At 36.4% G+C, this 22,058-nt stretch overlaps 2 protein-coding genes across 2 annotated transcripts; one reads left to right on the forward strand and one right to left on the reverse strand.

The window, feature by feature from the left end:
• Positions 1–3,910: 3,910 nt before the first annotated feature.
• Positions 3,911–8,421, reverse strand: LOC131842273 (gamma-secretase subunit pen-2). Its single transcript, XM_059190810.1, has 3 exons — positions 8,054–8,421; positions 5,751–5,855; positions 3,911–4,914 (listed from the first exon to the last, which is right to left on the reverse strand). Exons 1-3 carry the CDS (start codon positions 8,112–8,114, stop codon positions 4,775–4,777), a joined length of 306 nt encoding a protein of 101 aa, XP_059046793.1. The 5' UTR covers positions 8,115–8,421; the 3' UTR covers positions 3,911–4,774.
• Positions 8,422–9,154: 733 nt separating this feature from the next.
• LOC131842271 (uncharacterized) lies at positions 9,155–19,970 on the forward strand. The gene is made up of 9 exons (XM_059190807.1): positions 9,155–9,299; positions 11,029–11,212; positions 12,323–12,465; positions 13,164–13,448; positions 13,867–13,959; positions 15,044–15,183; positions 16,620–16,724; positions 17,359–17,517; positions 19,097–19,970. The coding sequence occupies exons 1-9, from the start codon at positions 9,236–9,238 to the stop codon at positions 19,826–19,828; spliced, it is 1,905 nt and encodes a 634-aa protein (XP_059046790.1). The 5' UTR covers positions 9,155–9,235; the 3' UTR covers positions 19,829–19,970.
• Positions 19,971–22,058: the final 2,088 nt, after the last annotated feature.

Below are 22,058 nucleotides of genomic sequence, written 5' to 3' on the forward strand. Positions count from 1 at the left end.
ATATAAGTAATTCGATAGCAACTAGAGTTTATATAATACTTGGAGTGTTTTTGTATAGGAGGGTTTATTTTTTAATCAAGTTTTAATATATGTAAACGGTTATATATATTTTTCAAAAATTATAATTTTAATCAAATTTGAAAGCAACGTTCGGCGTCTCCCCAAGCTAATTAAAATGATGTAGATTTTTTTTAATTGAATGGAATGTAAAGAAAGTTTGTTGTACGCGACTTTAGGCCTAGGTATAACAATGTAAGTGGTAGCTATGTCAAGTATTTCATTTAAGACCAATTTGACAACGCCTCAGATTGTACCAACGACGTAACTAAAAAAACTAACGGCTTTTATCTACATTTCAATTGCTGTCTCTGTCTTATTCGATCACATGCATATGTTAGACCATTGGTTTCGTTGGCCATTTCTGAAAAGGAAGTAATAGTCCGCGAGCCAGAAGCAATTTTCGTCAATTATTTCCTCCCGGTCGAAACTTCTAAGATGGTTAAGAATATTGTTTCTTTTACATGTTTTTGCTGTCAACTAATATATAATAAATGACGCTACAACCAGCTGACTGATTTTTATCTTGAATCTATACTTGATAGCAGTTTGAACACTTCAACCCTCGACTGCAGCTGACTTTCACTAAGCTTCATAACACAACTTTCTTACCTTTCTAGAAGTTTTGGACCGGGAGGAAATTAGTCACTTTGACCAGTTCCTGGCTCGCGGGCTATGTACTGAATATACTACATATTTATATAATTTTTTTAGATGCTATTTGTGTTTGTGTCAGATTTATTTTGTATTAGTTTATAGTGAAGCATTTATTTATACATTCAACGTTTAAATATACTAAATGATTTGATTCAAATTTGAATTTGAATTTTTGAATTGGATGTAATGGACGTGTTATCATAAGGACTATGTGTGTACAGAGCCTGACTGGTTTAGTCCCAGCAATAGGCTATTATACAACGGAAATATAAAAGTTATTTTAATACTACAGAATTTATAAAAATCGACCGTTGCGAGTGTATCGCTTTCAAAACTTTCACCTGTAGTCTGTTTTTTAATCCCGGAGACAAATTTGACGATTCAGATGTTGCCAGGGTTTTGCATTGTTTAAATAGGGTTGTGGCACTATCGGAATTTAATATTAATTGCCCATTTTTATAGGTTAATCAGAAATAATGTGTGGGTGTTTATTTAAAACGCATTAACACAAAATTAATAAAGTATAGGTATTAATATATATATATAATCACTAAAATAAACTACTAGTTCATTTTTTCTACAACAAATTACCTTTCTAGTGTCATATATCATAAAACAAAAACCCATAGAAATATTTAACTGCTTGTAAGAAAAAAAATATTGGTTTGTAGCTTAGTACTGATAAAAATGTATTTTTATGTTGTATATATAATGGAAACACTAGTATATGTAAATTTTAAAATTCTGTTGTGGAAAGGTCATTTAAAGCTTTAAAACTGATGTTAAAATAAAAGTTTCCGATTAAACAAATCGGTATCGCAGGTACACCACTACCGCGCTGTAGGTGGTAACATTATTTGAAACTTTGACATTTGCACCTGTCAATTTAGTCTCCGGGATTAAGAAACAGACTATATAATATTGTATATGTATACAGACATTATACGGAGACATGTGCTGTATGTTTGTAATATTTGGCAGGCATTTTATATTTGTAACAAACACATATGTAAATGTAAATAAGGACATGTAAATAATGTACAAACACAATATGTTAATACTTTATAATTGTATTTAATAAATACAGTATTATACATTCATAGTTTTTTTATTCTATACAGTAATCTCCTTATAACACGGTACTCGAATAACTGCTGGTTTGTATTCACACACTTAAACTTAAAAATGTAAAGTAATAATAAAATTGTTTAAAAGAGCAACACGCAAGTTTCATGTTCGTTCTTCTTGTGATGAGACAGTTTTCCGAATGAGCGGTAGATTAAAAAAAATGTAATGACTATTCAAAAGTGCTTCAATGTAAGTTTATTTGAATAAATGATTTTCTTTTCTATTCAACGCATATTCATAATACGCGGATTTCAAACCCTCATATAATACGGGCACAGGCTCCTCTTTCCCACTGGGCACACTGTGCACGTGTCCCGGGCCCCGCGATTTATTGGGGCCCCCTAATCTAGTCTAAGACGGGCCTGCATTCCCTGATATAACGCGGAGATTTCCAACATTATCTTTCTGTACTATGACATTTATAACGATTTGTTTTATACAGTTCATAATTGCTGTTTTTAGTTCTTATGTTAAAGTTGTTTATTTAGAACTAGCTGTACCCGCGACTTCGTCGGCGTGGAATTTAACTTTATTTTTCTAAAATAAAAGTAGTCTAAGTTACTCCTTATTACATAAGCTACCTGCCAATAAGTCTCGTCAAAATGGGTGTTCATACTTTATCTTATATACTTATCATTATATCGTTCTTAACATGTTGAACACCGCATTTTTATTGTTAAGTACAGTAAGTAGTAAGTTACGTATATTATTTTTTAAATATGTTTTTAATGTGCAATAATTTGAGGTAGACATTATTTAATTTATAGATTTATTTCAATTAAAATGCCCACGGGTGACCCACCGGTGGGTGTGGATGCGGTCTTTAACGTTAAAATAGTTTATTCTTAATATTAGTTTTAAACCATAACCATAAATATTAAACGTGAACCATTTATACGCAACGCGTTGCGTGGTGGACTGTGTGAAAGACGATATGATAAAGGGAGTAAATAACGAGATGACTGCGAACAGGGATGAATGGAAGAGAAAAACATATTACGACGACCACGAATAAATGGGATAAGGAAGAAGCAGATGATGATGATGTGAAAGAAAGCATGGAACATACAACAGTGAAACACAGGCTTGTTCATGTATTATGATTACATTTAATAGATTAAAATATTAATAATTATAACAGAAACAAGAACGAAATTTGATAGACACGTTTCTATCAACATATCTACACTACACTTCACGTGCAACTTATCTGCATCACACTTACTTGACATTTATCGTTATATTTCGCCCAATTTACATAATACCTTTTTAAATTATAACCTATGTGTTATTCTGATGTACAAGCTATATTACTGTAAAATTTGATCAAAATCCGTTCAGTAGTTTTTGCGTGAAAGAGTAACAAACATCCATCTATACTTACAAACTTACGCGTTTATACTATCATTAAGATTTAACTTCGATACCTTTTCCAAGAACCAATGTTGTAATAAATTAAATAAAAATACATGTTATGTTTTGGTACAGCATCTTGCCGTGTTGGCATTAGTAAATACATACATAATATACATAGAAAACACTCAGACCGATACAAAAAATGATACTATGTATACTTAGGAACCCGCGACACTCGAAAGTTAAGTGGTGTGCTAAACTGCTAGACTACCGACCGAGGTCGTCAAACATTATATAAATATTTTATCACAATATTTTTTAGTTAAAAGCATCGTGAAAGAGTAAACAACAACCATTCCCATAACTTTTTAGTGTTTACTTTGAATGTAACAAGTATAGTAACAGAGTTATGTGAAAACTATGACATATATATATCTGTTTTGTGAACCATATTAAATATATTGAATCAAAGCTATTCAATTATCTATATATGTATATACACTTGATGCATTTATATTATCAGGGGCGGATCGTGAATTTGTGGGACCCTGGGCTAAATCTACTTAGGGCCCTACCTGATTATATTACTCAACTAAAAAAATACACCGACCAAAAACAAGCGACCAGAATTTCCCCGTTCCATTCGATAGACGCACTTGCTTGATTGATCTCAGGGTTGCCAACCTTATGATAGCTTTTTTAACATTCTAGATATTTTTTATATTCTAAATATCGTTTCAGTGGGGACTGGGGGCCCTTTGTATCCTCGGGGCCCTGGGCTGCAGCCCAAAAAGCCCTTAGGTAGATCCGCCCATGATTATAATGTTTAGAATAACCAGAAAAGTTTATGAATAATGTAAACAGATTTATTTTCATACTGTCTTTAAAATTAAGATACCAAAATGGGGTTACAATATACAATGGACCCGCTGTAATCTGGTACCCCTTGTAATCCGATATGATCTATTATTGACTATTTAATATTTTTTAACAAACTTCTCTAATACATGACTGAACAAATTTGAACAAGTTTGAACTAGTACGCATCCCCACTGTTGTACTCGACGCGTAGGGTATTGTATTGATTATAATTGCTTAGTTTGAATTTGACTACTTACATGTTATGACGTTAGAGATTCAGTATAGCATGTGTTCATTGTTTACTGTTTATTCATTGTGTATTACGTATCAGCTCAGAAGCGAAAGCACAAAACAATGACAATAAAATAAAAATATGATATTTTAGAGCGCCTATATCGTAACGAATCTTTGTGTAGTTGACATACAAAATGTAGTATGATGATGTACTTCAGAGTGCATATATAACATATAGAATCTTATCACTGTATCTGTAATTTGTCGGATTACATTGTAAAGAATTCCGGACTATAGCGGACCCTTAGGCAGTGCTCTATAATTCGACAAATTAGATGGTCGGACACTGCCCTGCAAAACGTTTGTCGGATAACCGAGGGACCACTGTTTTGAATTCATAACAAGTCTATTCTACAAGTTGTAAACTTTATATCCTTATTTAAAATTGTCATTAATACAAATTACGAATTGGTTTCAGTCATTATGGTCTTCCTAGGGGTACAATGAAGGAGATGTCGTCTCCGAAGGTACCCCATGACACCCTCTGCAGCTGGTACACAGTAATCCATATCACTAGACCTATGCCCCATACTACTGCACCGGCGCCGCTCATTAGTACATCTGAAATGGAAATAGAAATAATATTTCTTTAAATAAACTCATTACAAGCACTTTTGAATAGTCATATTTTGATTCTACCACTCATTCGGAATGCAGATTCATCACAAGAACAATGAGCAAGAAACTTGTATGTTGCTCTTTTAAATAGATGTTTTTTTTTAATATAAATAATTACAGTATAACAAGTAAGAGGCATGCGATAATCAACATAGAAATCGTTACGCACTCATTATTAATGTAATCAGATAATATTGTCAGTGCAATGGATTTTAAGTTTTTCTATAAAAACATTATTATAGTTAACGAATTCTTCAATTTTATAATAAGCTTTTTTGCAAAGGAAGTATTTAATATGACATTTAAATATTTTTTCAGGCAGATTTATAACAGACTCTGGTATTTTATTGTAAAACCTTACGCAATTACCATAAAACGAATTATTAACTTTAGTTAAACGATAACATTTTTTTTTAATTCAGGTTAATAAATAATCTTTACATAATATTAAATGAAGTTGCTTCCGCTCTGTTCGCTTAGACCTTTTAAACTACGCAACGGATATTAATGCAGTTTTTAGCACTAGATAGAGTGATTCAAGAGGAACGTTTATATGTATAATATATGTACACATAAACATACAGTCTATCGGCGCTACCGTGGCAGATTGCCGTCGTCAGTGCCGTGACCATACAGACAATTTTATTTACACATTTTATTATTATTTCTTATGTATGTTAGTCTATAAGGTATTTATAATATGGGCCATGTAGCCTGAATTAAATAAATAACTAATAATAACAAAACTAAAACATTCTTCATGTACAGAAAATACATACATTTTTTAATTTCCTTTTGTTCGTCATATGGAGGTTTCACAAATGCTTCCTTGAAGAACCACACTGTGTTCACCGCCCACACAAATGGCAGGAACAAGCAGCCCACTGTAAGTAAATATTATTGGAGAAATTTTATATTTATAGCTACATTCAGGAGAACAAACATAAAGTTCAAAATAGAAATACAATTTAAATTACTGTATCTGGGACAAGGGCGGATCGTGAAGTTGCTTTGCTCTGTTCGCTTAGGCCTTTTAAACTACGCAACGGATATTAATGCGAAATCTAATTAGAGGAACGTTTATACCTATTTAGATCTTCGGCGCCCAGGCACAATGGCCTGAATGAGAGGCCAATTACGGAAAATGGAGTCCTGAATTAAATAAATAAATAAATTATAAAAACCTAAAAAACACTACAGTAGAAAACACACACCTACCTAATTATATTACCACACTGTGTTCAGGGGCAAGGGAATTGTGAGAAATTTTATAATGTGGATTGATAACCCCATTGCTAGCAATGTACCATTTCAGGTAGACCTCCACACGGTTTCCCCTGGAAATCACAGTGACGACTTCCTGGTGAATTTGTCACTATGGGCTAACTGACCTGACCTCATGCTCATCATATCATCCTCCACTGGTGCCCCGCCAGCGTAAACCGTTAGCGCAGGCGGATGCACCATTCCAATATCATCCACAAAAAAAAAATTATATTACTCAACTAAGAAAATAAGTCACTAAAAATTCCTTGTTCCTTTCTATAGACACACATTTGTATGGGTTGATTGATCTCAGAGTCATTATGAACATTCTAGATATTTTTTATATTCTAAATATTGTTTCGATGGGGACTGGGGACCCTGGGCTGCAGCCCAAAAAGCCCTTAGTTAGATCCACCCCTGATCTGGGTTTATATATTAACAAATATCAAAGATGCATATGAAATAAATAACTCTGGACAATTAACACAGCATCCTAAATACTTACATACTTTTTTAAAATACATACATAACCAAACAATCATACTCATGAATACAAATGTTTCTGCCATGCAAGGAATCGAACCCACAACCATCAGAAGTAAAGTGATGTGCAAAACTGCACCAAGGTCATTAATATGATATGACCATTATTATTATAATAATAACAATAATAAGTCTTTATTTAGTGTTAACTTTACAAATTTATACATGTGTTTAGGTAGTAACTGTGGTCCTGTGATTTGACCATTATGACATCAAATTTCTAAATTTATTGCAGTTAATAGAGTTTTTTTTAAATTTTGGACTGTCACCAAACACTGCTGCGAGGAAATAATTGTATCCAATATTCCAATGGTATATGTTTCTGTACTTATCATAATATATACAATATGATGCACATACAAGAAGTGGTCACATCATTACATTGTATAAAACAAAGTCGCTGTCACTGTCTGTCCGTCCCTATGCATACTTAAATCTTTAAAACTCCGTAGCAGATTTTGAAGCATCTTTTTTAATAGATAGAGTGATTCAAGAGGATGGTTTATATATATAATACAGGCACACCCGTGAGAAGCAGGGGCAAGTAGCTAGTTAGTCACTAAAATAGAGAATAAAGCCTACAATTGTCACTATAGAGGTAGTTTGGAATCACTTAAAGTTTTCCATCTCTTACACTGACCGTTATTCTAATTTTATCATTATATAGGAATTAACAATACATAATTTGGTACATTATAAATAATGAATATTACTCAGACCTAAATAACATTCAAAGGAAATAAATTTTTGTTTTAGTCTAAATTTATAATGGGGTTTTTATTTTTTAATATGTCAACCCCATTATTACAATCCTAACAATTCTTAAAAATAATAAACAAATCAAACAATTGCTTTTAACAGTGCATGCTCTGAATAGTGCCCACAATAAATTTGTTGATTTTAAAAGTTTTAATAAATAGTTTCCTCTCTACTCAATTCCTATCACATTCCATCAACAGATGGTTTACTTCTTGGACTTTTTGACACACCAATTGGGAGAGTTTACTTTTTCAAAAATTCCGAATTTTAAATAATAATTTCAATTTACATCTGTTCAATATTGCATCAGTAAACCAGGAATCCGAAGGGGCTCAAACTGTAATGTTTTACATCAAATACATTTAGTTTAAATCTAATGTTTATTTAAGGTGATACTAAACATGCACAACAAAGCAGGGCTGGGCTGAGTAATATCTGCATAGATAAACTTTATGACAGAATTAAGTAAGTTTTTATAAATGGAATCGATAGGCGAAGAATTCAAAACATTTACCTTTAAAATACCATCTACAAAGTTCCAGTTTCTTGTCATTGGATAATCTAGATAAATCCATTGTTGATCGCCGATGTATATAAAACTAGTGTATCATAAAGTCCACTTGTGAAATTAGTAAAAATTAATACTCATCAGTCTCAACTTCATATAGATATTAAAATAAATAGCGAAATAATCAATACGTTGACAATATTATACTATTTTCTAATCATCGTTCTGATTTACCAAGGTAAAAGTAAATTGTATTCTTGTGTTATTATTTGTATTTCTTCAATTATACGTTACAAGAGTAAATAATAAGATTAATGATTAATAAAGAAACTGCAAAATACAATCGCAAATCAGACAGACTTGAGTACAATTGATTAGTCACGTTGACATTGACAACCAAGTATTTTTTTTTTAATAATGCTGTATTCATGACTATGGATACAAGTTCTTCAGTCGAATACATTTTTGTATACAACCAAGTAACATTTGCGACTGTTGCCAGGGTGATACATGTACAATACGGCATAATAAGCAACTACGTGCATAAAATTAAAATGTATTTTATATATTAATCAAATGTTTTTATAGAATCCTTGGTTTTCCCAATTAATTTTTAAAATGAATATTTACTTATATAGGAAATTGAGAGATATATATATATATATAATTGCTCTGTGTTTCATTAAAATATGGTGCCCAATTTTTTAATTAAACACAATAACAATTACGTTCTTTTATGACAGTGACATTATATAAATTTTCTAATGTCGTTTCATTTCACGTGAATCTTTTAAGAAATTGATTTTGAAGCAATGAATTGTAATCTTTCCAAAAGGAATTATATCAATAAAAATGATTATATTAAATCGTGAACTGTGATAAATATTATTATATATATTACATTTTTTTATTATTATCTATACGTACTTATGGCGCGATAATACTTGCGTATAATATTTTTATGACGTTTGTTGTTGCTATAGGAACGTATTCATTAGATTGTTCCAGTATCGCGTCTATTTTAGTAATATTTGATGTTGAACTAGTAAATCCCTTGTTTTTTTTCTTACACTTGTCAAATTGGATAAAACATTGATATAAACAATCAACTGCAATTGGAATACGCCAAAAAATGGCGTCTGAATTGTGATTATCAATATAAATAGAATTAATTAAAAATAAATAAAAATGTATATATCCACTCTTCGTCATTTGTTAAATGTTATTTTCATTATTATTACTGCAAAAACATGTAAGTATGGTGTTTTTTGACATTGTTATTAATTTGCTACCTTGGAATGTTTTTTTCGAAAATCTTCATCTGCATATTTTTGTAGTATTTGTAATTTTGAGACCTTGATGTGATAATACAGGTACTGGAATATGTTTACATAATAATTAGTTGTAACATTCCAAGGAAATTGTTGTTAGTACAGTTATGAACCGTTATAGACTTCGGCTTTCGTATCATGTATATTTTATGGTGTAGCTAAGTAACGGATTATTTTTTTACCATGGACATATCCTTTCACTTGTGCTACTCTGCTTTATGCGGTATTTTATAGGAATGCTTTATTTGAATATATAATGCAATGTAACAGTATAAGCTATGTTTTATTTTGATGTGCCTACATGTTCTTATAGATCATTGTTTGGTATTTTTTTTATTATTTAACGACTAATAAATGCAAGTTGAAGGCCACTGAATGTAGATATTGATATTTATAAATAGAATCCTGGTAAAATTACTCATGAGCCACAATAAATCTTGGACAGATAAAATTAATGTATCATTTATCACAATGTATACAATGTAACTGATCGCTAGCGTTGCCAGACATTCCATATTTCCTGGGACATCCCGTATTTTAGGCTTAGGACTGACTCTGTCCCGTAATCGAATCATGATCCATCTTTATTATTAAATCGATCAATCAACACTAGACAATTTGTCTTTTGATAATTTGTCCTGGGTAAAAAACTATTTTTTTTGTCTACTTAAGCATTTGCCCCATATAGGCTGAAAAAAATCTGGCAAATCTACTGATTGCTCTCTGTTAATTACTAAAAATATAAGAAAAACAGATTTTTTTGGTTTTGATTTGTTTTCCTAACGGTATTACATGTTATGTAGGACCGATCATTATGCAGATCTATGAGGGAGGCCTTTGTTTAACAGTGGACATCTTCCGGTCTGAGATGATGTTTAATTATTATGTTAGGGGATATTTTTTTTATTTATTGCTTTTTTTTATGGATGTTAATGGAATGTTAATAGGTCTTTTATGGGAATAATGGTTTTACAATAAGATGGCATGGGCACCAGTTAAATCATATTTACCGAGGCCTATGCAATAGTTGTTCATGATGACAAGACATAGACACCTATATAAATATACATGAGGTCAGGTCAATTAGTTCCATTGATCTATATGACATATTTACCAATGTAAAAATTTATCACAATGGTTTACGCTGGCAGGGCACCAGTGGCGGATGACAAGACGAGCATGAGGTCAGGTCAATTAGCCCATTGTGACATATTCACCAAGAATTTATCACAATGGTTTCCATGGGGAACCGCGTAGAGGTCAACCTGACTAACAATCCGCATTCCCACCTATTTATTGCTTTTGTACTGATGGTAAAGTTAATGTTGCTTTTGTTTATTAATAGTTCACTGCCTAGGTTCGTCAGATTGTCCTAAGACATAGGCCTTGAAAGACTCCATGTTCCTTTATCCAATGCTTTGCTTCTCTATGTTGGCCCAGCCACTGTCCTTATATAACGTATGGGGGATATTACACCATCACATATTTAAATTCATATGATCAACTAATCTGCTTATAGTCTGGACGCCTGATTACATGATTAAAGTAAAAAAAAGAAAAAAAAAACATGTAAAGATTCTTCATTAGACATTGTCATAAGTGTACATGAATAAAGATATTTCAAAGTCAAAATATTATTTTATATTTCAGGTACATGTGATCTGCCTCCCCCTGTATCGTCTCTCTACCTGTACAGTCCGGGGGAGGTGGAGTACACAGATGTTCTAGTGAGGAGGCTCGATGACAACCTCACACTAGTATGTGAACAGCGAGGGGACAGTACCCCACGAGTTCATGTGTGGAACTTTGTGCCTGCTAATGCAACTGGTGATAGGTGAATATCATATTATTTTAGTATATATTTTTATCATATATTTGTAACTGAGAGGTTCATCAGCACCTAGGGATGAACTCTGTCAAGGAGGAAATCACACAGACAATAAAAAAATATAAAATCAAACTGACAGACATACAAATAAACATGCTGTTCAACTAACAGTGTCTGATTATATGGCATGTCTTAAGAGACATAAAATACCAGACTTCAACAACCTGGCATAAGCTGGAGTACCTGAGGCTGGATTTTCAATGGAGAATCACGAGATTTTACATGATCAACAAATCTGTTTATTTAGTCTAAAATTTTAAATTTAACATGTGATCAGTTTTGACCAGACCTGGAAATCGCACGAAAATCCAAAAAAAAAGATGCTTACGAGATGTGATGCTGGCGGAAAATGTTAGGAATATCATGGATGGGACGCCGCACTAGTGCATCTCTTTTGGAACAACTGGGTATCGGAATGTCTCTCTACTGTGTGTTTCCAGCCTCTGCTAACTTTTTTCGGCCACATGGCCTGTTGAAAACGAGATAATTTTGAAAAATGTATAATGGGCACTTGCACGTTGGACTGATCCTGTACGAGAGGCCGTTAAATGAAATATACAGTGGTTAATCCACTTAGCACAAGATAGAAATGCCTGGAGAGTTGGAAGAAGCATTCCGGTGGTCACGACCCTCAGTCTTGAGGAATCGACAAAGAAGAAGAAGAAAACCAGTTTTGGTGCAACAGCAGAAAAAATTAAAAGAACCTGTTTTGTGCAGAATTTTTTTCTCTACAACTTTCATTTAAAACATTTTTCATAGTTCTTACCGTTATCAAGTTATTTTGAAAAAAAAAAGGTGTTTATCAACCCTTTTTTTTAATCGTTCCACCCCTATCCCATTGACTTAAATGAAAATTTATCTCTGAATATTATTATTCACGTATTTAGAGATTTTTTTTTATATATTGCGCCAAAATTGTTCACATCATGTTTAATTTTTTGTCAAAGTCTGGAAAACTGATTGCATAATTTAAAATAATTAAATTAAATATATTTTGTTACATAAATTTGTGTGGAATATTGCCAAAATATTAATCAAGTAAATAATATACTCCAGGACACTATTCACAGTGGAGCCCCAAGGGTTGACACTGAGCAGCACACTGACCAAACTGGAGCTGCAGGCGAGCGACAGTGGACACTACATGTGCTCGGCGCCACCCTTCAGTGTCACCAAGTATATACTGGTGCAGACTCAAAGTGAGTATACATTATCTACAGTGATATTGCTGTTACTACCTAATGCTGGATACTTAAAACTTTAGTATTTTCAAAGAAAATTGTCAAAGGATTCTTGCTTTAATGAGATGTGGGTACATTAAATTGGAGTGGTTTAAATAAAAAAAGAGAAGAAAATATGATTTACATTCTCTTCATGTTCAGTTGATGTTGTATAAGTATGAATGTGTGTGTTATAGTTTTTATTTTCTTTTTTTTTCTGTGTCCATTCTGCAAACAGTCAAAGATTATAAACAGATGTGATCAAGGTACGTAATCTTGACCACATCTGTTCATAATCTTTGGCGGGTAGAATAGAATAGAAAATCATTTATTCAAATAAACTTAATTTAAACACCTTTGAATAGTCATAATATTCATTTTTATCTATGTTCGGAAAGTTGACTGTCTCATTACGAGAAGAACGAGCAAGCTTGAGTAGTAGTAGAGTGGGATTCCCAGCAGAATCATCATCTCTTTTGATGGTCCTGATTAATCGTCGGATCCCAGTAACCTACGCCTTCTCAGTCGACGGACGTCGTCGGGCACCGTCAGTCGGTCGGCCAGCGTCCTAGGATGATTCACCGGCCGCGTCTTGTGGAGTAGCAGCGTTCTTATTAGAGAAAAGTGTAGGATGGAAGTGGTGGAGTGGAGCGTAACGCGCAGTGGGGTGCCCGCAGGCGGCCGGCAGTGCGCTCGGGGCGCGTTCTCGTGCGGGGCGCGGTGCGTGCTGCCGGCGTACGTGTGCGACGGCCGCGCCGACTGCCGCGCCGCCGAGGACGAGGACGAGGTCGTGTGCCGGCCGCGGCCCTGCGCGCGCCCCGACCGCCTCAACTGCTCCTCCGGCCGCTGCGTGCCGGCCGCCGCCTGCTGCGTCCCCCGGGAGGCGGGGGGGGCCACGCCCGGGCCCCTCTGCAGGCAGCCCGCCTGCTGCGACGAGCACCCCAGATACTCGCGGCTGGAAGGTACCACCATGATCACAATGTTTCATTGGATTTTACTAAAGCTTTTGATTAGGTGAACGTAAAACTCTAATTCTTAAATTTGTTACAATATAAATAAGCTAATAAAACTAACTTTACTTAGATAATGTGGTAGAGTATATAATATATATAACATTTACTTATCCAATTTTTAAGTATTGTTGTACCACAAGGCTCAAATATTGGACCTCTAAAATTTTTATACTCATTGTATATTCATATTTTTTATATATCCTATTACATATTATCCTACACTCTAATATTAACATATGTTATTCTTTTTTCTCATTATGTATTATAATAATACATTTATTTTATACTTAATTTTGCCCATTAATTTGATAATACGATTTCCTTCAAATTAACGTTAGTAAATGTTTATGGTGTGTGGTATACGCAGGGTACATGGAGGTGGAGTACCCGCCGCTGTACGAGGACCGGCACGCCCCCGACGACTACGGGTTCATACAGTCCACCATCTACACGGTCACAGGTATGCAAATCTAATGTTTTCCATATGATATGTTTTAAAATTTGCTACACAGATAACCCAGAACTAGTAGTAACAGATAGTAACTAACACAGATAGTTCCGTAGTTTTGGCGTGAAAGCGAGACAGACAGACAGACAGAGTTACTTTCGAATTTATAATATTAGTAAGAATTACATACTTTTGGCTCGTGTTAATTTTGGAGTTATAGTTTCCTGAAACTAACTAGTAACTATAATAGTTAGTAAATTACTCATAGCACTAAACTTAAATATGATGTATTATTTATATAAATAAGGCTAAATATATAAATATCCTGTATAGATTACACACAGATAGCAACACACAAGTTTCTTGCTTATTCTTCTTGTGGTGAGACAGCTTTCCGAATAAGCGGTAGATTTAAAAAAAATGTTGACTATTCAAAAGTGCTTAAATTAAGTTTATTTGAATAAATGATTTTCTATTCTATTCTATTACTCTGTAGAGTAATCTGTTGTCTAGACATAAAATAACATATATATTACTCATGTTAAACCCATTTTAGTGTACAACATGTTTTATACAATTATTTACATGTATATCTATACATATTAATAAAATTGGAGTGTCTGTTTGTAATATTGAAATAACAGTTTTTTACTACATGCATATGAATATATACATACACCAAAATAACATTTTTTATATTTTTTCTCTGTCGGTTTGTTCCGGCTAATCTCTGAAATGGTTGGACCGATTTTGACGGGACTTTTTTGGCTAATGTAATAAGGAGTAACTTACGCTATTTTTATTTTAGAAAAATAAAGATAACTTTCACGCGGACGGGAACAGTCTATATCATTACATAGTATAAAACAATGTCACTGTCGCCGTCTGTCCGTCTCTATGTATACTTAAATCTTTAAAACCACGCAACGGATTTTGAAGCGGTTTTTTAAATATATAGAGTGATTCAAGAGGTATGTTTATATATATATAAACATACCTCTTGAATTATGTATACTCGTGTGAAGCCGAGGCGAGTAGGTAGTAATATATAGTTTAGTGAATATATAATGTATGTAATGTCTGTGTGTGTGTGCAGCGTGCGCGCTGATATTCATGATCGCGGTGGTGCTGCTGGTGTCGGCCATCTGCAAGATGCACATGAAGCGCGCCGCGCTGCGCAGCTATGCGCACGCAGACCGCACCACGCGCCGCCACTACGGACTGCACTACGCGCAGGTAACGCGCACCACCACCGCACTACACTACACTACACACTACACACTACACACTACACACTACCCGACGACGATTTTAATGACGTTATCGCCCGCGACGTCGAGGTCCCATCGGTGGAGCAGTTCGTCGTACGGTTGACGGACAGCGGGCATCTGCGCGACCTCGCCCCCCTCCACTCGCGACCTCGCCCCCCTCCACTCGCGACCTCGCCCCCCTCCACTCGCGACCTCGCCCCCCTCCACTCGCGACCTCGCCCCCCTCCACTCGCGACCTCGACTTGCACTAGCCGTAGTCACGAACTGACTGGAGTACAGCGATGTCAATGTGGGTAGTTGAGAGCAGTTTGTTCAACTACCGTCACTAGATTGTTTAAAGAACGACACATAGCATTCACGGTTTCCGTACATTTATGGACTGCCACTATTGAACTTATATAATTAATCATTGAATACCATAACAATATTATAATAATAATAGCTCAGGACAATTAATTAATTAATAACATAGCGTTTTCTAGTCCCAAGGTAAACATAACTTCTGATACGGGTACTAGACAACTGTTATAAATACATAGTTATTTTTTTGTACATATAAAACTTCCAGACCATATTTTTTAGTTCTACCACCTATAATACCAATCTATCACAAATAATATCATTCTTCACCTCCACTCGCGACCTCGCCCCCTCACGTCGCGACCTCGCCCCCCTCCACTCGCGACCTCGCCCCCCTCCACTCGCGACCTCGCCCCCTCCACTCGCGACCTCGCCCCCCTCCACTCGCGACCTCGCCCCCTCACGTCGCGACCTCGCCCCCCTCCACTCGCGACCTCGCCCCCCTCCACTCGCGACCTCGCCCCCTCACGTCGCGACCTCGCCCCCCTCCACTCGCGACCTCGCCCCCTCACGTCGCGACCTCGCCCCCCTCCACTCGCGACCTCGCCCCCTCACGTCGCGACCTCGCCTCCCTCCACACGCCCACCGGACGCCGTGACCCGCCGAATCGAACGAAGTCGTGGGATCTGCTAGTAAAAAATTAAAACGGTGAGAGTAACGTAGTGTGTGTGCATAGCCTATACGCAAAAAGGCAGCACTTTAGTGTATTGTTTGCAGGATACAAGCAGCAAATCACTGTTATTCAGGCACTGCCTAAGAGAGAGGGAAAGTTCTTTTAAGATTAATGGAATGGTAAACCGCCTGCGCTAATGGTCTACACTGGCGGGGCACCAGTGGGGGATGATACGAACGATGAGCACGAGGTCAGTTAGCACATCGTGTGAAATTCACCAAGAATTTATCACGATGGTTTCCAGGGGGAACCGCGTGGAGGTCGACTTAGTACATTGCTAGCAATGGGGTATTTACTCCACATTACTAACGATCCCCTTTCCCCCCGAGGGAGAGGTAGTGAGCGTGTGTGTGTGTGTGTGTGTGTAGGTGGGCGGCGTGTTCCCGCCGTGCTACGAGGCGGCCCGGCTGCTGGACGCGCGCCCCCCCTCCCCCGCCGCCGGACCCCCGCCCTCCGACAGCTCGCTCGCACAGGTCACTACATTCATATTTTTTAGCTTACTTAATTTAATAGGTAAACTGGCTGTCCCGGCAAACGTTGTTTTGCCTTAAAATAATATAAAAATTAGGGGTGGACTACCCCTAACATTTAGGGGGATGAAAAATAGATGTTGGCCGATTCTCAGACCTACTCAATACGCTCACAAAATTTCATGAGAATCAGTCAAGCCGTTTCGGAGGAGTATGGGAACAAAAACTGTGACACGAGAATTTTATATATAAGATAACCAGACGAATAAAATTGGAGTGTCTGTTTGTAATATTAAAATAACAGTTTTTTACTACATGCATATGGTACATACACTAAAATAATCTTTTTTGACCACTTTTGCCTGTCTGTTTGTTCCGGTTTTTCTCTGAAATGGCTGGACCGATTTTGACGGGACTTCTTTTGGCAGGTGGTTAATATAATCAGGAGTAACTTAGGCTACTTTTATTTTGGAAATAATATAGTTAAATTCCACGCGGACGACGTCACGTGTACAGCCTAGTATTATATATAAATACAGTTCAGAAATTCGTAAAATTATATTTTTTCATGATTTACATCTAAATTCTTTCATTTAAAAGTCATAGCTTTAATATAAAATGCAATATCCACGTGCAGTGTGAAGCCGTGTGCGCGTCACCTCCCACGCCGGGGTCTCCGGCCCACGTGACGCTCGGTATCCCCGGGGCCCCCGGGACCCCCGGGACCCTCGAGCCCTCGGTGGGAGGGTTTGGACTCGCGCGACTCTCCTCTATATTCTCCTCGCGATACCGACAGGTACATCCAGTCACATTCAAATTCAAAATATCTATATTCACGTAGGTCTATTACAGACTCTTATGATGTGTCAAATCTACCGTCAGTTCGGAATGATTGCGAGATGAGAAGAACTGACAAGAAACTCAGCTCGTACTTTTTTTTTTTATGTTTTTTTATAATGTTCGTAACACCTAATAGTCGATTCTTTAATTTTTTAGTTTATTTAATACTTATTCTGCTATTCAGGACGCCGAGATTTGTAGTAATATTATATGTACATCAATGAGACATGTACATTTCAAGTGACATTTTACCACTGACCACCTGTTTTTGACTAATATTGACACATGCCTTCCCGGAACCTCTCTACCTACACTTGAACTTTATGGTATGGTATTAAAGTTCAAATTGACTTTTAAGTATCATTAAGAATCGTTTGTATGGGATTACAGAAAAGCGTTGTTTTTAGGCATTTTTAGGCAATTTTTAAAATTTTTCTCTCCGTAAGAACCATCCTCGTACCTCAAGGAATATTCTAAAAAAAGAATTATCGAAATCGGTTCAGTAGTTCTCGAGATTAGCGCTTACCAACGCATTTAGCGATTCATTTTTATATTATATAGATAATACAATTTAATTTAAATTCAAATTTGGGATAAAAATAGAGTGTTTAAAATATAATAACTAACTGACTTTCACGATTGACGAATGGAATTAATAAGAATTTTATATTTTGACTTAGCAAATTGTTCGTAACTTTAGACTTAAATATTTTGTACAAGATAATTCGTATTCTGGTTCCTACAGGACAGACCCAGCCTGGGTAAATAAAAGAAAAATTTCATAAATAAATGTACTATTATTATTATTATATTGAATTTTAAATGAAGTTCTGTATCTGAAGAATGAACTAAATATTAAAATATTGAATGAACTGTACTTTATCAATGTTTTATTTTTAAAACTGTAATTAGGTAGATCATCTGCTTCTTCTTTATCCCATTTATTTGTGGTCGTAATGTTTTTCTCTTCCATTCATCCCTGTTCGCAGTCCTCTCGTTATTTACTCCCTTTATCATATCATCTTTCACACAGTCCATCCATCTCTTTTTCGGCCTTCCTCTGCCCTTATAACCATCCACATTCATATGTAACACCTTCTTTAAAATATTATATTATTTAAAAGAGCAACACACAAGTTTCTTGCTTATTCTTCTTGTGATGAATCTGTATTCCAATTGAATGGTAGAATAAAAAAACTAGACTATTCAAAGTCTTAGTTTATTTGAATAGAGATTATTTTTATTATCCTCATTCCTATGCATTACATGTCCATACCATGATAGACGATTATTAGAGGTACATAGATGTAGTGAAATACAAGCTTGCAAAATGAATATTACGTTATTGACAGTTGAGGGTAATATTAAAAACATAAGTAGTAAACTAGTCACATAATACACTACAGTAGATATGTAATAAAGAAGACATGAGCGAAATGTTTATTTTAAATTTATATTGTCGACCTTATAAATGTGTCACCTTGTGTACTATTCAGTGTAGTGCGGTACAAAGGAGACGATGTGACCTGTTGCAGGTGCCGACGCAGTGCTGCGACGTGGAGATGACGTCAGTGGTGCGGGGCGGGGGCTCCCCGCGCCGCGGCCGGGCTCCGGCCCCGGCCCCGGCCTGCTGCGAGCTGGACTCCGCGGAGTTCTACTTCACGGACCCGCGCGCCGGGGACTGCGGCCGGGACCTCAACTACATGGCCGCGCCCGTGGAGCGAGACAGCCTGCGGCGGAGGCCCATAACTCTGCAGGTGGGCCGGTTCCAGCTCAGCATCCCGCGCCTGGGCCGGCCCGAGCGCCGCCCCGACACGCCCGACGTGTGCGAGGGCGCGGCCGGCCCGGGACCGGTGCGGCTCTGCTCCGACGACACCTACACGCTCAACGGCCGCACCATCCGCCTGCTGGGCGCCGACTTCGAGGACTACCCGCGCCGCCCGCCGCCCTACGCGGACGCCGTGCGGTACAAGCGCTGCGGCCCCCCGCCGCAGTACCTCAGCCGGGACGGCCTCCACGCGGCCGCCGCCCCCCTCCACGACCACCGCGCGCGAGACAACGTCGAGCTCCCGCCCGACTACGCCGACCTCGACGCCAACCACAACCCCCCGCCGGACGCCACCCGGGGCTCCACACACACCGCCGGCGCGGACCCGGTCGAATCCATCCGGGCGGTCATGGACCACCTGCCGGCCATAGACTGTGACCTCAACGCCAACGAGACCCCCGAGAACGTCGACGACGAAGTGACCCTTAACGGCAATTAGCCGTTTATTGGACTCTAAACGCCCACGCTTCTGTTGTTAATTCGACACCTCGTGAGGAGTTCGAGTATTACGTAAGCACTATTGGGGGGTGGAGAGAATCTGATGATTACGTCATCGTAGTCATTTACTTTTTTCACGAATGGCAACCCTCACATTGTCTTTGCTAAAAAGCAATATATTAATTGAAAAATTTTTACGTAAGCGTAAGGAAGATCGGGTAAGAGCTATGCTTACTTTTGCTGACAAGGGGGATGGGGGTAAATAATTTCTAATAAATCTGCCTACGTAATACTTGAACGGCCTCTGATCGCAAATCTCAATGAAAAGTTACGACGCTGCAAGTGAAAGTCGGTTGTAATATGCTTTAACGTGATGCGTCGTTAGTGCCTTAGATCTTAATGTATTCGAGTTACCTTAAATATAGTTACGAGGACGCGTCGTGATGAGTTTTAACGTTAAAATGATGAGTTATATTGGTGTGGTAAGACTGAAATAACTTAACAATTTCCTGCTTGCAATTTCTATTAACTTAATATTAAATTGTGCAGAATTGACACCAAGTGGTGACTTTAAATTATAATAAGAGTTTAATAATAATAATAATCTCAGGACAATTCACACAGCGCCATCTAGACTCAAGTTAAGCTAGCTAAAGCTTGTGTTATGGGCACTAGATCACTGATACAAATACATAGTTAATTTTGGTTTGTAAATACATACATAATATACATAGAAAACACCCAGAGCGATACAAACAATCATACTCATGAATACAATTGTGCCGTGCGAGGAATCAAATCCGCGACCATCGGACGTAAAGCGGTGTGCCAGACCGCTAGATCACCGAGGTCGTCAATCAAGGTTTAATTTATAATCGTCACCAACTGACGGTAAATGGTACAGTTTATTAAGTCACTACCCGTATTTTAGAGTTATAGAAAGTAGAGTTATACTTTATTATTCTATATTAAAGTTATTCGAAACAAACTTGCCATCGTTAGGTAGTTAAATAATGCATGATCATTGATCACCACCGAAGTTAACACACCACTTTACGGGCGCAGTTAAATATAACTCTATAGTCTGTTTCTTAATCCCGGAGACTAAATTGACAGGTGCAAATGTCAAATTTTCAAATAATGTTGCCACCTACAGCGCGGTAGTGGTGTACCTGCGATACCGATTTGTTTAATCGGAAACTTTTATTTTAACATTAGTTTTAAAGCTTTAAATGACGTTTCTACAATAGAATTTTATATATTTACGTACTTATACTAGTGTTTCCACTACTGTCATCGTATTATACAGCATAAAAATACTAAATTATGATTTCCGTACCAATTGTAATATTACAGTATTAAGCTACAAAACAAACAAAATATTATTTTGATATTACAATATTTAAATATATATTTAATAATAAATAATAATTATTTTATAAAAAGGCAGTTAGTCTTTATATTAGTGAAAAATATTAAAATCTATTTTGATACAACAGCCATATATATATTAATACCTATACTTTATTAATTTTGTGTTAATGCGTTCTAAATAAACACCCACATATTATTTCTGAATAACCTATAAAAATGAATAATTAATATTAAATTTCGATAATATCAAATTCAAAACAATTTATTCATGTAGGACATTTTAGCCACTTATGGTTAATATATGGATCTCAACAACATATTTTTAACATCTTATTGTTTACCTACATTTGGCAAATAAAGTATTATTATTATTATTATTATGAACGTCATATTTTTACATTATAATTTTTCCCTACCTGTCACATTGCAATAGCCTGACAACATCAGAAACGTCAAATTTGTCTCCGTTATTAAAAAACAGTCTGTAGTTTAACGTTAAACCTCGCTGTGACAATTGTCCGTACCAGGGACGTTATGGATATGAAATTTCGGATACGGATAGGTTTCGGATATAATGATTATTATACCGGACATGATTTCGGATTATCGGTTAGTTTCCGATAATTTCGGTTACGAATGTTTTTTTATATCGGATATCCGATAGTGTCGGTTACGGAGCTGCGTAACATCCCTGGTCCGTACGTCGTACGGTAGCCCGTCCTGCGGGTGTATCTTTGCCATAACGTTTAGTGATACTCAATATTGTAAATATTTATTACATTTGTTTTTAAATCTATTATTAATATTAATTATTACTATATAAAGTTTTACGTCCAACGTTTTGTTACATATAGTTA

This window comes from Achroia grisella, unplaced genomic scaffold (assembly GCF_030625045.1).
Source record: "Achroia grisella isolate CSIRO2021 unplaced genomic scaffold, CSIRO_AGI_Agris_v1 utg2156, whole genome shotgun sequence".
In the NCBI taxonomy this organism is placed as follows: domain Eukaryota; kingdom Metazoa; phylum Arthropoda; class Insecta; order Lepidoptera; family Pyralidae; genus Achroia; species Achroia grisella.

Coding starts and splice junctions, on each gene's coding strand:
- LOC131842273 (XM_059190810.1), bottom strand. CDS start 8,114: ATGGATTTATCTAGATTATCCAATGACAAGAAACTGGAACTTTGTAGA. Junction 5,856..8,053: donor TTGTAGATGGTATTTTAAAG/GTAAATGTTTTG, acceptor ATTTACTTACAG/TGGGCTGCTTGTTCCTGCCA. Junction 4,915..5,750: donor ACAAAAGGAAATTAAAAAAT/GTATGTATTTTC, acceptor TTTCCATTTCAG/ATGTACTAATGAGCGGCGCC.
- LOC131842271 (XM_059190807.1), top strand. CDS start 9,236: ATGTATATATCCACTCTTCGTCATTTGTTAAATGTTATTTTCATTATT. Junction 11,213..12,322: donor GCTAATGCAACTGGTGATAG/GTGAATATCATA, acceptor AATATACTCCAG/GACACTATTCACAGTGGAGC. Junction 12,466..13,163: donor TATACTGGTGCAGACTCAAA/GTGAGTATACAT, acceptor GGGTGCCCGCAG/GCGGCCGGCAGTGCGCTCGG.